This window comes from Homarus americanus, unplaced genomic scaffold (genome assembly GCF_018991925.1).
Source record: "Homarus americanus isolate GMGI-L3 unplaced genomic scaffold, GMGI_Hamer_2.0 scaffold7735, whole genome shotgun sequence".
NCBI classification, from domain to species: domain Eukaryota; kingdom Metazoa; phylum Arthropoda; class Malacostraca; order Decapoda; family Nephropidae; genus Homarus; species Homarus americanus.
Genome location: NW_024711406.1, coordinates 202,382 through 216,426, shown reverse-complemented (window position 1 = coordinate 216,426; position 14,045 = coordinate 202,382). Strand labels below are relative to the sequence as shown.

Here is a 14,045-nt window from a genome sequence, read left to right as displayed (position 1 = left end):
GTAATCTGGGGCTGAGTGCGGGTAATCTGGGGCTGAGTGTGGGTAATCAGAGACTGAGTGTGGATAATCTGGGGCTGAGTGTGGGTAATCTGGGGTTGAGTGTGGATAATCTGGGACTGAGTGTAGGTAATCTGGGGTTGAGTGTGGATAATCTGGGGCTGAGTGTGGGTAATCTGGGGCTGAGTGTGGGTTTTTCACTACCAGCCAACAACTATATACTGTTCACGCCAGAGTTATGTTTTAATACTAACTTCTACTCACATTTCCTACGATAAAATGGACTACAAACCACTAATACTGTATTGTTATTACGGCTTCAGGCATTCAGTAAACTAGTTAATAAAAGTTGTTCATCTACTTTCAAACGAGTCACTAAGATCTTTCATGTTTAAGAGACCACAAGATAAATGAAAGATTACACTAAGAACTAAATTGTCCAGGTCACTATACCTTACGAGCCACTGTAACTGTCTCCTGGTACAGTGGTGTGAGGCCGCCACGAGGAGGGAGGATGTGGCGTGATTGTTGACCTTTTGAGCGGTCCACCGAAGTACTTATGGTACTTCCCATTACAGATTTTAACTTACACTTTACATGGCCACACAGACCACAGGTAGCCACACAGATCATACATGGGCATAGACCACACGTGGCCACATAGACCAGGTATTCGAGGCGGTCTGTTCTGTATCTATGTTTTTGACTTACTCCGTTGACGTTTCAGAACAGATGACCAAATACCCACAAGATCTTTGACTCCGTAAAAGAGCGGCAACTTTACTGTTGTCCCTGAGTCATTGAGGCAATATATCCAACTGACCTTAAATTGAATGTAGTCATTGACACAGTTGACCTTGGGTCGAAGACGTCACCTCATTGGTTATGGATCGAAATGAAAACCTCACTTAACCTCATTTAACACCATAAAACAGGTCACTTACCCAATTGACCTTGGGTCGAGGAAGTGACTTACCCGGTTAACTTTGGGGAGGCAGTCGAGGATGGAGAACATGAGCTTGGCGTTGCCCTGCGGGTCGTCAGGTAACATCACCGTCAGGGCGTCCACCAACATCTGGTACAGACACTTGGTGAACAGTGGCTCAGGAAGCTCACGTAGATAGTCCTTCAGGATGCCTGCAAGAGGATTAGGGGCGTCACTCCTCTGTCACAGTGTTGGTAAGTGTCACGTAAAGTACACTGTATTCTAAGACAAAGTACAGCATATACTGAGGCAGAGTACAATACATACTAGAGTGTTATGTACTATTAAAGCAGAGTACAATACAAACTAGGGTGCTATGTACTATTGAAGCAGAGTACAATACATACTAGGGTGTTATGTACAACTGATGCAGAGTACATAACACTGGGTAATTAAACTGAAATCCCATTCTATGGTTGATGGGTGAAGATCAGTGGCCGTACTTTACAGCACACACACACACACCTTATGGCAGTACCTGACTGGGCACATTGAAACAGCAGCCAAATTCCGCTTAAAACAGCTACTCACATTTATCTGACTCCGAAGACTATTAATTGATATAGTGGTTGTATCTTCCTGTTAAAGTGGATTAAGACCCTCTACACAAACTCTCCCAAAGAAAACAAGAACTTCAAGACCTGCATGTTACTTCTTTATTAAAGTTTATAACAAGGCGGGACAGATCTATACTTTCGGCTGCTGCCTGAATGTGATAAGTTGGGTTCAGTCATATGCTGAGAGTCGTGAACTTTAGGGTCATAATATAGTTAACCTCTCACACTGGGGCCACACCTGCCCCGCCACCTCTCCTGCCTCGTATTTAGTCCCCATAATATTTATAAGACATTTTGTCTAAGTTCCACAATTAAATTATTGTGGAAAAATACCAAGTTTTTCTGAAAATAAAAATAAAAACTTTCATGTCCTCAAGTATACATTATATACACTGTTAACCTAAATAATTAATATTCACTGTTAGTGATGCAGATTACAACATAAGAGCACGAGGGGTGAGATTTGCTCAACAGACCAGAATTCTAGAGGGTTAAGATGATGAGCTGTGACAGAGTAAAATGAAACAATTATTTTCCAACAGGTAAAGATAATAGTGTTTTAAGAATGTCTCTACAATATAGTTTGTTTAAAGATACTTCAAAGATTTTCATGGTCAAGATTTTTCTGTTCTGAGGAAAGACTTTATGTACATCAGCTGACTATTCTCATTTAAGCAAAACTGTGTTAAATTGTTGTATTACACTATAGCATATAGTGGTAACTCACCCGTGATGACGTTGATGTCAGGGACGTTGTCAGACGAGAGGTCCACTAGCCTGGGGTTCCTCTCAAAGGCATCTCTGAGGAGGCGCTTCTTCGTGGCAGACCCACAGAGGCGATACAGCCCTATAATGTCCAGACCACGTCGCTCAACCTCAGCCACACAGCGCGCTATAATTAGAGGCACTGTGCCTCCGCCACTCTCACGGTTTGACACTGAATCCAAGTCCAAGCCAAAGAGCGCGTTTTTGCGCACGCCAGGTGTCCGTAGGAAGGCCTGGCGAGGCGGAGTGTAGCGCAGCTTGAGGTACAACGTGCCACGCGGCTCTATCTTTAGTGCTAGTTGATGCAGCGGCGATTCTTTAAGCAAACTCACTAGATGTACCGAACCTTTATAACATAGTTTATGCCTAAATTGTGGATCCCACGAATATATCAAAAAGTCTAATTCTTTGTTGTTGATAAGGTCGAGATCAAAGGTCTCGTCCCAGTCAAAGTTGAGGTCTCCGGTCCTGACAACAGTGCGGGCCTTGTGCACGCGGTCACACTCCAGCACACAGTACAGGTCACGGAACTCAGAGCGTCCTGCAGCCTTCAGCCCACGGCCGGCCAGCAGGTGCACCCACAGCATGCCCGACACCCCCTCCGTCACGCCGCCCATGTTCCCCACGCCTACTTTGTACTTCAGGAACTCTGCAAAGGAGAAATTTTATCACTGCACTTATACACCAAGAAAAACTCAACTACATAAACAATGCCGATGTGCGAAATGACCACAAACACACGTGAGGCGAGGACGTGTACTGGGGATGTGTACTATTACATATGGTTATGTATTTACATACCGTTAATATACTAAGATGTGTGCCGGATGTTCTTATATATCAGTCACCGTTGTAAGAGAGGTTTGGTTTTCTATGAAAGATGTAAAAGATGTATGTCCTTTGAAATTAGTTTATTCTGTGTATTAATGTGAATTATATTGGTTCAATGTAATTTCTAATATTTTTCAATCATATAATATTATGTACTTATACAATACTTATACAGAGAAGTTTTGAATTAATATTTTAATTGGTGAAGATGTATTGTTGTTCACCAGGGAGACGCTCGCTCCTCCACGGTGGAATACAGGGTGTAGATGTTGGGTCAGGATAGTGACTGTAATCTTTTTCATTCATTGTATATCCTGCATTTTGTTATTAATTTATTCACTAGCATTTAGGGTGAATTCTAAATGATACTTCTGTGAATGGAGGAAGAGCCTTATTGTGAGATTAAAATAGATAATTTACTAAATCAGATGAGCCACAAGGCCATGCAGTGTCACTGTCTGTACTCTTTGTTTTATTGAGACTACAGTAGTACAGTAGTTAATTGTTATAAATTAGTATTTCTCAGTCCTGCCTCAATTTGCACAGTATAAAGAATAGTTTTCCTTGGATGTTTTCCCACTGTGCTTGTATTAAATGTCACCTTCAACTGTCAGCCAGAGGTAGCAAGGAGTGTCTACATGTCCTGGTCTGTTAACCACAGCCGTTATTTCAGAACGTGAGTCTGATTAATGGGCCTAGGAGTTGGAACACTGCTGAAAGAGGAAAGTTATTCAGTAATGATCGTGAGGAGGAAGCTGTCAAGAGCTATGCCACTATAACAAAAGGTTCCCTTAGTGACGGCCATCATCGATATTCATATAGTTAACGAATGTAGCTAAAAATCTGTTCTTGGATAATGTCAATACTGAGTCAGAGGTAGACCAGCTGACGCCCTGTGAGGTAACATTTACCTGCTGCTGTGAACAGGTGAGTCACTACTAGAACAAGAGTGATCATCACAGTGAGTGAAATAGTAATTACTACTCATCTGTCGACTGTGTTAATACTCACTCAACTTTTATAACATTCAAAACAGTCTTATATTAAGTTGTTTTGCACACACACACACACACACACACACACACACACACACACACACACACACACACACACACACACACACACACACACACACACACACACACGCACACACACACACGCACACACACACACACACACACACACACACACACACACACACACACACACACACACACACACACACACACACACACACACACACACACACACACTTTGTCAAAGATAACCAATTTTTATCTTTATACAATTAATTTGTTGATATGAGTTTGGTTAAGGCAAAACTTGTCCCGTTGCATTTAAGGCGACGTTTACCATTATAACTTAACCAAACTATACCCAAATTAGGTCAGGTTAGTTCAGGTTAGTTAGGTCAGTAATGATGTTATTCATATGTAGTTGGTATTGGGATTATCTATATGACCGTCCTTGCATACAGACCAGTGTGAAGAATGATAAACAAACATTCAAACTTGGGACAAAAATGGATGTTATATAAATGATCGTTCTTCCTCGATTATCTCATATTTTAAGAGACTATAAACCTGGGCAGACGACATCAACGCTGTCGTCAGAAACAACTTACATTATAAGATAACAAAGGTGAAATTAAAGTAGACTGATTTGTACACCTTGCAAAAAAAAAATACTTGTATCAATAATATATCGTGTGTGTGTGTGTGTGTGTGTGTATGTGTGTAGAGAGGACTGACCTGCAGGGTTGATGTCGATGAGCCTGAGGGCGGGTCTACCACGGGTGGGTGATGGATGTGGCACGCCCCTCGCCTCCTCTAGGGCCGCCCTCACTCGCCTTGACGGTGGTTCTAGTCGACTCAGCTGCCGGGACGAACTGCCTACTGTTCCTGCCCCGAGGTGTAACCGCTGCATATAGTACGGTGCCTCCTGTAAGGTGATCATGACTTACTAATGTGTGTCATGGGGTCTCAGGTGGTGTCATGGGGTACTAAGGGGTGTCATGGGGGACTAAGGGGGTGTCATGGGGTACTAAGGGGTGTCATGGGGTACTAAAAAGTGTCATGAGGTACTAAAAGGTGTCATGCGGTACTAAGGGGGTGTCATGGGGTACTCAGGGGTGTCATGGGGTACTCAGGGGTGTCATGGGGGTACTAAAAGGTGTCATCAAGAGGAACTAGGGTGACGCAAGTACCAGGTGCATGAAGGAGTAATATGGTGATACTGAGTACAAAGGCGTCTGGGAAGAACTAGGCGTGACACAGGTTAATTAGGGTGTTGAGGAGGTAGCGAAGGTGTCATATATGGCGGGGTAATCACAGAAGCACTAGAGGTGTCATATATGGCGGGGTAATCACAGAAGCACTAGAGGTGTCATATATGGCGGGGTAATCACAGAAGCACTAGAGGTGTCATATAAGTTCTATAAATGTTAAGAATATCGTCTGGCAGTGTCGCAAAATACGTGTGTTATTGATCTACTTGAGTGGTGCAGGTACTAGGAGGTACTAATGGATCGCCAGGTACAGTACAAAGGCAGATAGAGACAAAGGAGAATAACAAAGGATAAAAATGTAGTTAGTAGTAAAGTTATAGATATAGAGAACAAAGGTAAAGCACACACAACATAACATAATATACATATATATACATATTTACGGTGCATATATGTGTATTTATAACGTTGTAGTGGTAAAATTAAACCTTTGTCTGTTACAATAGCACCATCGGTATGCAACACGTCATTATGTTCACCACAATAGAACTTCCAGATGTTAATAAAAGCATAATTTACTATAAATCCCACAACAAAACAAAGGTTTTGTACGTGGCCAGGGTACGAATCACTCTTTGTACCCTATTTACTAACCTGCGCTGTTAAATTTCGGTATTACACGATTTATAACTGTTTTTTTATATGATACCTGAGATAAAACACTATCTAAGTCACTTTTCTGTTTTCAAAAGGTTAAAATGTGGAGTAAAACTGGAGGTAACTCACGTCTCTGGTCTTCTCGGTGAGGTTCTCAGCGCTGTAGGTGAATCTGAGGCCTCCACGCTGGGTGCGGAGGGTCTCGTGTGACTGTCGTATCCGCTCATAGATGGCGCTGGTGGAGGGAGCCCGACTCATCCAGGCGCGGTACTCGTCAGACGTGAAGATGGATGGTGAGGAGGGCAGGCGCGCTGCAAGTACACCTCCTCTGTATTAACTCCACTACCACCTCCACTACCTCTTCACCTACTGTAGAGGCTGCGTTCTACTACGACTTTATTTATTTGTGAGTGACTCTTATTTGTGGGAAAACAAGTACAACAACACAAACTGGACTGACTCTTTATACAGGTAAGTTTCAAAATTCTTTATCTTGATTACTTGAACCAACAAGAATGTGAATGAATATAACCATACAACCAGAGTGCTTTAAATTATAACTGATCAACAGGATTATTTTCCCACTTTATTATTATTATTTTATACAACTTCTGGTGATTTAAAACAAAAGTGAAGTTTACGTTAAGTGAAAAAGTTGCTCTCTGGCGAGGAAAAATCTCAGGACGTTGTTTACTTTCTTAAGGAAGTTAGAGACACTGAGGAGGACGTATGACTTCTTATGGGAAGGGGTCAAATGGGGTCAAAAGGGGTCAAAATGGGTTAAAAGGGGTCAAATTGGGTCAAATGGGGTCAGGTGAAGAAAGATTAAGATAAAGTAATATTAACATTAGAATAAACACAAATATTTTAACAATAACATAAACCAGAGGAAAGATAATATGGCTGTCATGTGTCATACAGCCGTTCATGCTCCACCTGTATCACCATGTATCACCACCTGTATCACCATGTATCACCACCTGTATCACCACCTGTATCATCACCTGTATCACCACCTGTATCTCCATGTATCATCACCTGTATCACTATGTATCACCACCTGTATCACCATGTATCACCACCTGTATCACCACCTGTATCACCACCTGTATCACCACCTGTCATCACCTGTATCACCACCACCATGTATCACCACCTGTATCACCATGTATCACCACCTATATCACCCACACCACCTGTATCACCTGTATCACCACCTGTATCACCACCTGTATCATCACCTGTATCACACCTGTATCACCACACATCACCACCTGTCACCACCATGTTGTATCACCACCCTGTATCACCACCTGTATCACCACTGTATCACCACACCTGTATCACCATGTATCACCACCTGTATCACCATGTGTCACCACCTTTATCACCATGTATCACCACCTGTATCACCACCTGTATCACCACCTGTATCACCACCTGTATCACCATGTATCACCACCTGTATCACCATGTATCACCACCTGTACCTTTATTTATCCTCACTTGCAGTTCCGCGCAACACACACACACACACACACACACACACACACACACACACACACACACACACACACGTACGTTCATGGATTGCACACACGTCATAAACCACAAACACACACATTCACGGACACATGCGTTCAAGACACACACGATCCTGAACCACAAACACACGTTCATAGACACACGTTTACAGACACCACACGTTCACGAACACACATACCTTCACGGACAAACACACATTCACGCTCACACACACGTTCATGGACACACGCTTACGGACATAAGTTCACAGATACTAACGTTAATAGACACACCGTACACACACACACACACACACGTTCGTAAAACAACTATCTATCACTTGACCTCCCTTGTGTACACTCCTCACTCTGTGTACGCAAGGTATGTACCTAGTTCTTATAACTGAACTATCCCAGTCCTAGATATTTTGGGTTCGAATCTTTATCCGAGCACGTTAGAGTAAGGGTTCGAGAGTCTATCTGGGTACACTGATGTCAGGGTTCGAGAGTCTATCTGGGTACACTGGTGTCAGGGTTCGAGAGTCTATCTGGGTACACTGTATTGAAGTAAGGATTCGTCTTTTAATGCGAGAAATTTTCAGTAAGGGTTCGAATTCATTTCTGGTTATATTATAAACAGTGTGAATGTCCTTTATGTTTCATTTTCTTCAATTGACTGAAATATCCCCAGAATAGAGTTGAACCCTTACTGTAAAAAAACAAAACCTGGATTCGAAGTATGGGATTTCTCGAACCCTTAGACTGGGATTCGAACACTTAAACCGGAAATCGGACTCTCATGAAAACATACCCAGACAGGTAATCGAATCCTTACCAAAATACCTTCTCGCAGGGTCGTGGCTTCACATGCCGTTCAATAATACTGGGAAAGTCACCGAACAATCACCACTTGTCATTCAGCTGAGGCAACTGTCATGCATAGCCATTATACAGTCCTGTGTTTAGCTTCATGACCTCAGATTCTCAAAGATTCTTACGTCAAATTTCTCTCATAACTGGAGATACGAGAACTTTAACTAACTCCTTTCACCTATACCACAAAGACTCGCAAGCTGCTGAAATTATACCGAGACTCAAGATGTGATTAATTGTGTTGTCTGATCTATAGTTTAAGGGAAGACATTTAACTTACGAGGTCTTTAAGAATCAGGAGATCTTTGTTTATCAGAGCAGCAGCGTCAGAATGTCTCATTACCGACCAGGAGAATTCATGACAGCACTTAATGGTAAATATAACACGTGATAACACTTACTGGCAGATATATGATAGCACTTAATGACAGATATACCACTTGATGACAGATACAATCAAAACATGACAGTATTTAAAAATGACAGATATGACACATGACATAAGATAGCATGAGATAAGGAGGAGGTAAGGGCACATAAGGACCTGTCGCTAGATACGGGACCCAGAGCGTGAAAAAGTCTACGGTCGCAGCCAGCCACGTTTCACTTACTCGCGCTAAAAAAAATATATATAAAAAATATCATACAGTTAGCTCCCAAGATACATTCCCAAGACAATGAACTCAGTATAAAGGTCTGTCTCCTCCGGGGCAGCCAAGACCTTCACTAGTGTTGTTATGAGACGTGAAGATAAGAAATAGGACACGATTATGGGTTACTAACAGCTGATATACGACTCAAAATAAGTAAAACAAAAACATATCAAAACTCTCTATAGCCACATATAATCAAATCAATATTGAGTCTGTCGATTTTGTTTTCATTCCAGGTTATGTGTCTAATTTCTTATAATCACCTCTTATATAATATTGAAAAACAAAAGAAGGCTGCCATGTGTCTAAATAGATATAGCACCGCCTTGTATAAAATAAACATATAATATTTTATAGATATAGTGTGTGTGTGTGTCACTGCCGGGGATCATGCACTGTTGTATTGAAGAAAAATACAAGAAAAATATCCCAGGGCTGTTGTTCATATCGTCTAGTATCAACTGGGAGGTTCACTGACACACTGAAATTATCCACGGCGGGTCCTTGTACCTCGGGTCTGGGGATATATTATATATTACGTGTTGAAATACTGTTATCCTCCACTCTGTACTCCACAGTAGCGTACAGGAGCCGAATTACTGTGAATTTTGTTCCGTGTGGCCATGTCTATCAGGTGTGGCCGTAAGATTGTTTGTGGCCAAGACTATGAGGATTGGCCATGTTTATTCCACAGGATTACATAGTTGCTAGATGTATGCCTCTTACTGGTCGTGCCAGGGAGGTTGTGACGTAAATAGGACAGTAATGACGGGTTTGGTTTGGGTGAGTTTCATACGTTTTTGGTGTGTGTGTGTATGTTGTGTGTGTGTGTGTGTGTGTGTGTGTGTGTGTGTTTACTCTTACGTATCTAGATATCTTAAACAATATGCTTATATACTCTGATGTATGCATGTATGTGTGTATACTATTGTCCTGTTGTTATAACTGTGAATATCTGAAGAAAAAAATTCCCACTAAATTACAAGGGGTGAGGCAGTAGATCACCTGTGTCGTGTTATTCTTGACGTTAACATTGTGTCAAATCTTTGCTATCAGTGTCTGGGAGATAATCTTGAACATTAGTTAATATCATGTGTAAATTTATCAATAACCAACGATCGAAAATGTGTCCCAAGAAGAGAAAGGATTAATGTCCACGTCACAGAAGTTAAGGAGTTATAGAGGAATAATTTTGTAGGTTAATGAACTTTACGACGAAAAGTGACCTTGATAGTTCTAAGAGAGAGATAATTAAATTAAGAGTGAGATTCCCAGTATTTGGTTGATCGTAGGTAGCGTAGACACACACACACACACACACACACACACACACACACACACACACACACACACACACACTGAAGAGACTGTAAATAATAATAATGTTAATGACAAAGTTGTATTCGATATCTAATTTGCATTATTCAAGTTATCGTGTTTATAAGATACTCGGATGGACAAACGTACGGACACATTCAAACCACTAGGTCCCCCGTTTCCAGCGTAACATGGGACGAGAAATAGGGTAAGGAGAGCTGCGTCTGTCAGGCTGAACGTGAACAAGGAATCAAAATATCAGTCTGAGACAGCATTACACATTCCGACCTCATACGAAAACTATGTACCGACTTGTGTTCAATTCCTGGGTGGTGGAGGAAGAGGAGGCTGATACAACGCCACACACATGTTAACTCTGCTGCTGCTGTCATGAAGAGACACATCTTATCCCTGCTGTTGCCACTTTCTGCTCCACTTTAACAATAAATATAACAAACTATACCCCTAAAAAATAGTAACATATTATATTTTACAGCATATTTTACTGTTAGGACTCTGTTCATGTATTCGGAACTCCATCAAAACGAACCAGTTAGCTTCGACATGATGTAGTTATCTTAGAAATCTATACCTGAACATTTAGGACCCTAGGCTATCAAGGTGAGAATTAACGTGGGTCCCATAAGCAAGGTGGGGGTACTAGACTGTTCGCTAAGCCTTTGATGCACAGTGAGGCCATGTGACTGGTACTGCGCTTAACTGACTTTACTTCTCATTTAATGTCGGGTATAAATTGGGGAGGAAGGGCAGACCAGACCAGACCAGACCAGACCAGACCAGACCAGCTGTAGAGGGTAGTGACGGCTACTATGTGTACTGAAAGTTTGGATCAGTATACGAGATGCAGTTTCACTTTACATACATATTTAATGTTAAATTCTTAAAGATTACTAGAATGTTTTTATTTACCAGACCCAGGAAACAGAATAATGGTTTACACACACACACACACACACACACACACACACACTTATTAAGATACGCACATAAGCGTTTCATGAATAGGGTAATGTGTTGTTTTGTCGTGTGAACTTTCCTCTCCTGTTCTGGCGAGAAGTTCGATGGTATTGACGTTTAAGAGCTCGTCGTGTATCTGGGAGAGAGGAGGGAGGGAAGGAAGGGGAGGGAGGGAGGAGGAAGGGAGGGGAGGGGGGTAGGGAATGGAAGGGAGGAGGCAGGGAATGGAGGGGAGGAGGGAGGGAAGTGGGAAGGGAGTAGTGGGGGGAGGGTGCAGGTGTTGAGTTAGTCAGCTCTGGGAATTTCAATCTTGACTGACTCTAACTACCGAGCCGAGCTGATTGACTCCGAGGTAACGCAGCTTTTGATCACTTCTTAGCTGTCCTGATTTTCACATGAGGTCGTAGTTTTGAGGTCGTGGTTTTAAGTTTGTGGTTTTTAGGTCGAGGATTTTGAAGTCGTGGCTTTGAAGTCGTGGTTTTGAGCTCGTGATTTTAAGGTCGTGGTTTTTAGGTCGTGGTTTTGAAGTCATGGTTTTGAGGTCGTACTTTCGAGGCAATAGCTTTTGAGTTCGTACTTTTGATATCATAATTTTGAGGTCGTACTTTTGAGACCATAGCTTTGAGATTGTAATTTTAGAGTCGTAGTTAAAAGGTCGTAGTCTTGAGGTCGTACTAGCTAGGGGGGAAGATGGAGCATCACCACGGGACACCACACACAATACCACCTACCTGTACTTGATAAGATCTTACGGCGTTGACCTTCAAGAAATACAAAAAATCTTACAACTTGGTGATTTTTTGTTTGTTTGTTTGTTTTTGTCGTAGATCAACAACAAGTAAAGGTCACGGTCAAGATTGCTCAGAATTAAAAAATAATTATTTGGTTTAGTTGTAGGTTTTAATTACCTGGTTTAATTTTCCCTTGTTGTATTTACTCTGATTAAGGATTCTATAGCTTCAGTACCTTTTAGAATCTAAACTTAAGTCTCTTTCTACCGTCAGTTATAAATTTTCCCCGAACGAACATGACGCTACTTCTGACTGACTGGCTGACTGACTTCATGGACTTACTTCACTGACTGACCTACAAGCCTAATCATCCACCAAGAACTTACAGAATATAACTCACATTAAACTGAAATTAATCACAGGTAAAAATGACCATTGAACCAGGTAAAAAAAAAAATTCTTAGAAATGAACTTCTACGCATTTTCTTGGACACAAAATATAACGTCACCTCATAATAATTTGTCACGAAGGGGTGGAGATGAGGGGAGGGGGGGGGGTGTTGCGTTACCTACATTAATGAGAGTTATAAAGCCTCAGCTGTCTCGCCTCCACCTTGATTACGTCACATTATGAGTTAATTAGATTAGCTTTTAGTAGCTTAATATACGAGGAATAAACTGTTTTTTTCCTAGATAATTCAGGTATAAAAATTTAACAAATATCTGATATGTTAATTATTTGGTGATAATTACATTGAGGTTATTTATTCGTTAATTTTGTGGGTTTTATTGTTATAATTGACATAAGTATTTATTATTATTATTATCACATATTATTATCACTTGTTGTTAAAATTATTATCATTATCATTGTTGTTATTATCATTATTATTTTTGTACTGTAGTCATTATTAATTCATTACTGTAACCATCCTATCTTTCTTTTACACATCACTCGCATGTGCTGGTGGTGACGGTCTCCGGGGAGCAACACACACTACCAAATTACCAGCGATGTCAAGTTAGTGTTTATGAGAGGAACAGCAGTGAGGTGGAGGGTGGGGTGAGTTTCATGTCCTCACCGCCGTGTGTGTGTGTGTGTGTGTGTTTAGTTATTCGCTCTAGCAAGCATCTTTATAGAGGGGGTCAATGTATTTCAAAATGAACACTGTGACTCCTGTTGTCTCGGTAGGGTTGTCAAAATCCTTCGTCCGTTGTGTCATTTTGTCTCACACAAAATCGCGAAAGTTGTTTTTGGATCGAGTGATATTACGTTTGTGTTAGATGTTCAGATGTGGTTTTCATAGAGATTTCTAACGCAGCTACAGAGTTAATATATGCCTCAAAGGAATCAAGCTTTCTCAAAATTACGAGTATATATTATTGAAAGGTCTAATAATAACGGTGATTTGAAAATTGTTTATTGATTCGGTCGAGGTGCAGCTTACACCCAGGCAAATCGACACCTGACACTCGACACCCGACACTCAATACCCGACACTCAACACCCGACACTCAACACCCAACACCCAACACACGACACACACCAAGGAACACAAGCAACTAACCCAACCTAATCTGAAGTAGTAATTTGATATTGGAAAAATCTACTTCTGCATATTAGTCAGTTTCTCATTAATTTATTGATATCAAGTGTAGACACAAAAAAATAATTCTCACTAATCCAAAAATTACTGATTGATGAACGTGATCAATATTAAGGGGATATAAATATTCTGTTGACCCCTATTAAACACCGCGGGACAATAATTACATAAACATTAACAAGCTGAGTAAGTGAAACGTGGGTTGCGTTCACCGTAGAGTTACACCACAAATATAAAATCTTAAATTGAATCTTGTACGGATAACTGTGATATTTACGGATATTATAACGTATTAACCGGTTCTATTTACAACGTAGTTTTCTTCCACAGTTTATTTCTCTCGT

The 14,045-nt window shown here is 41.1% G+C and overlaps 1 protein-coding gene across 1 annotated transcript in view; it reads right to left on the bottom strand.

Moving 5' to 3' along the window:
• Positions 1 to 14,045, bottom strand: part of LOC121858086 (rho GTPase-activating protein 100F-like) — a 96,569-nt gene that overhangs the window by 6,821 nt on the left and 75,703 nt on the right. Inside the window, 4 exon segments of the mRNA XM_042354325.1 lie at positions 974 to 1,134; positions 2,267 to 2,953; positions 4,887 to 5,076; positions 6,149 to 6,330. Of these exon segments, the coding sequence (XP_042210259.1) occupies positions 974 to 1,134; positions 2,267 to 2,953; positions 4,887 to 5,076; positions 6,149 to 6,330 (1,220 nt within the window).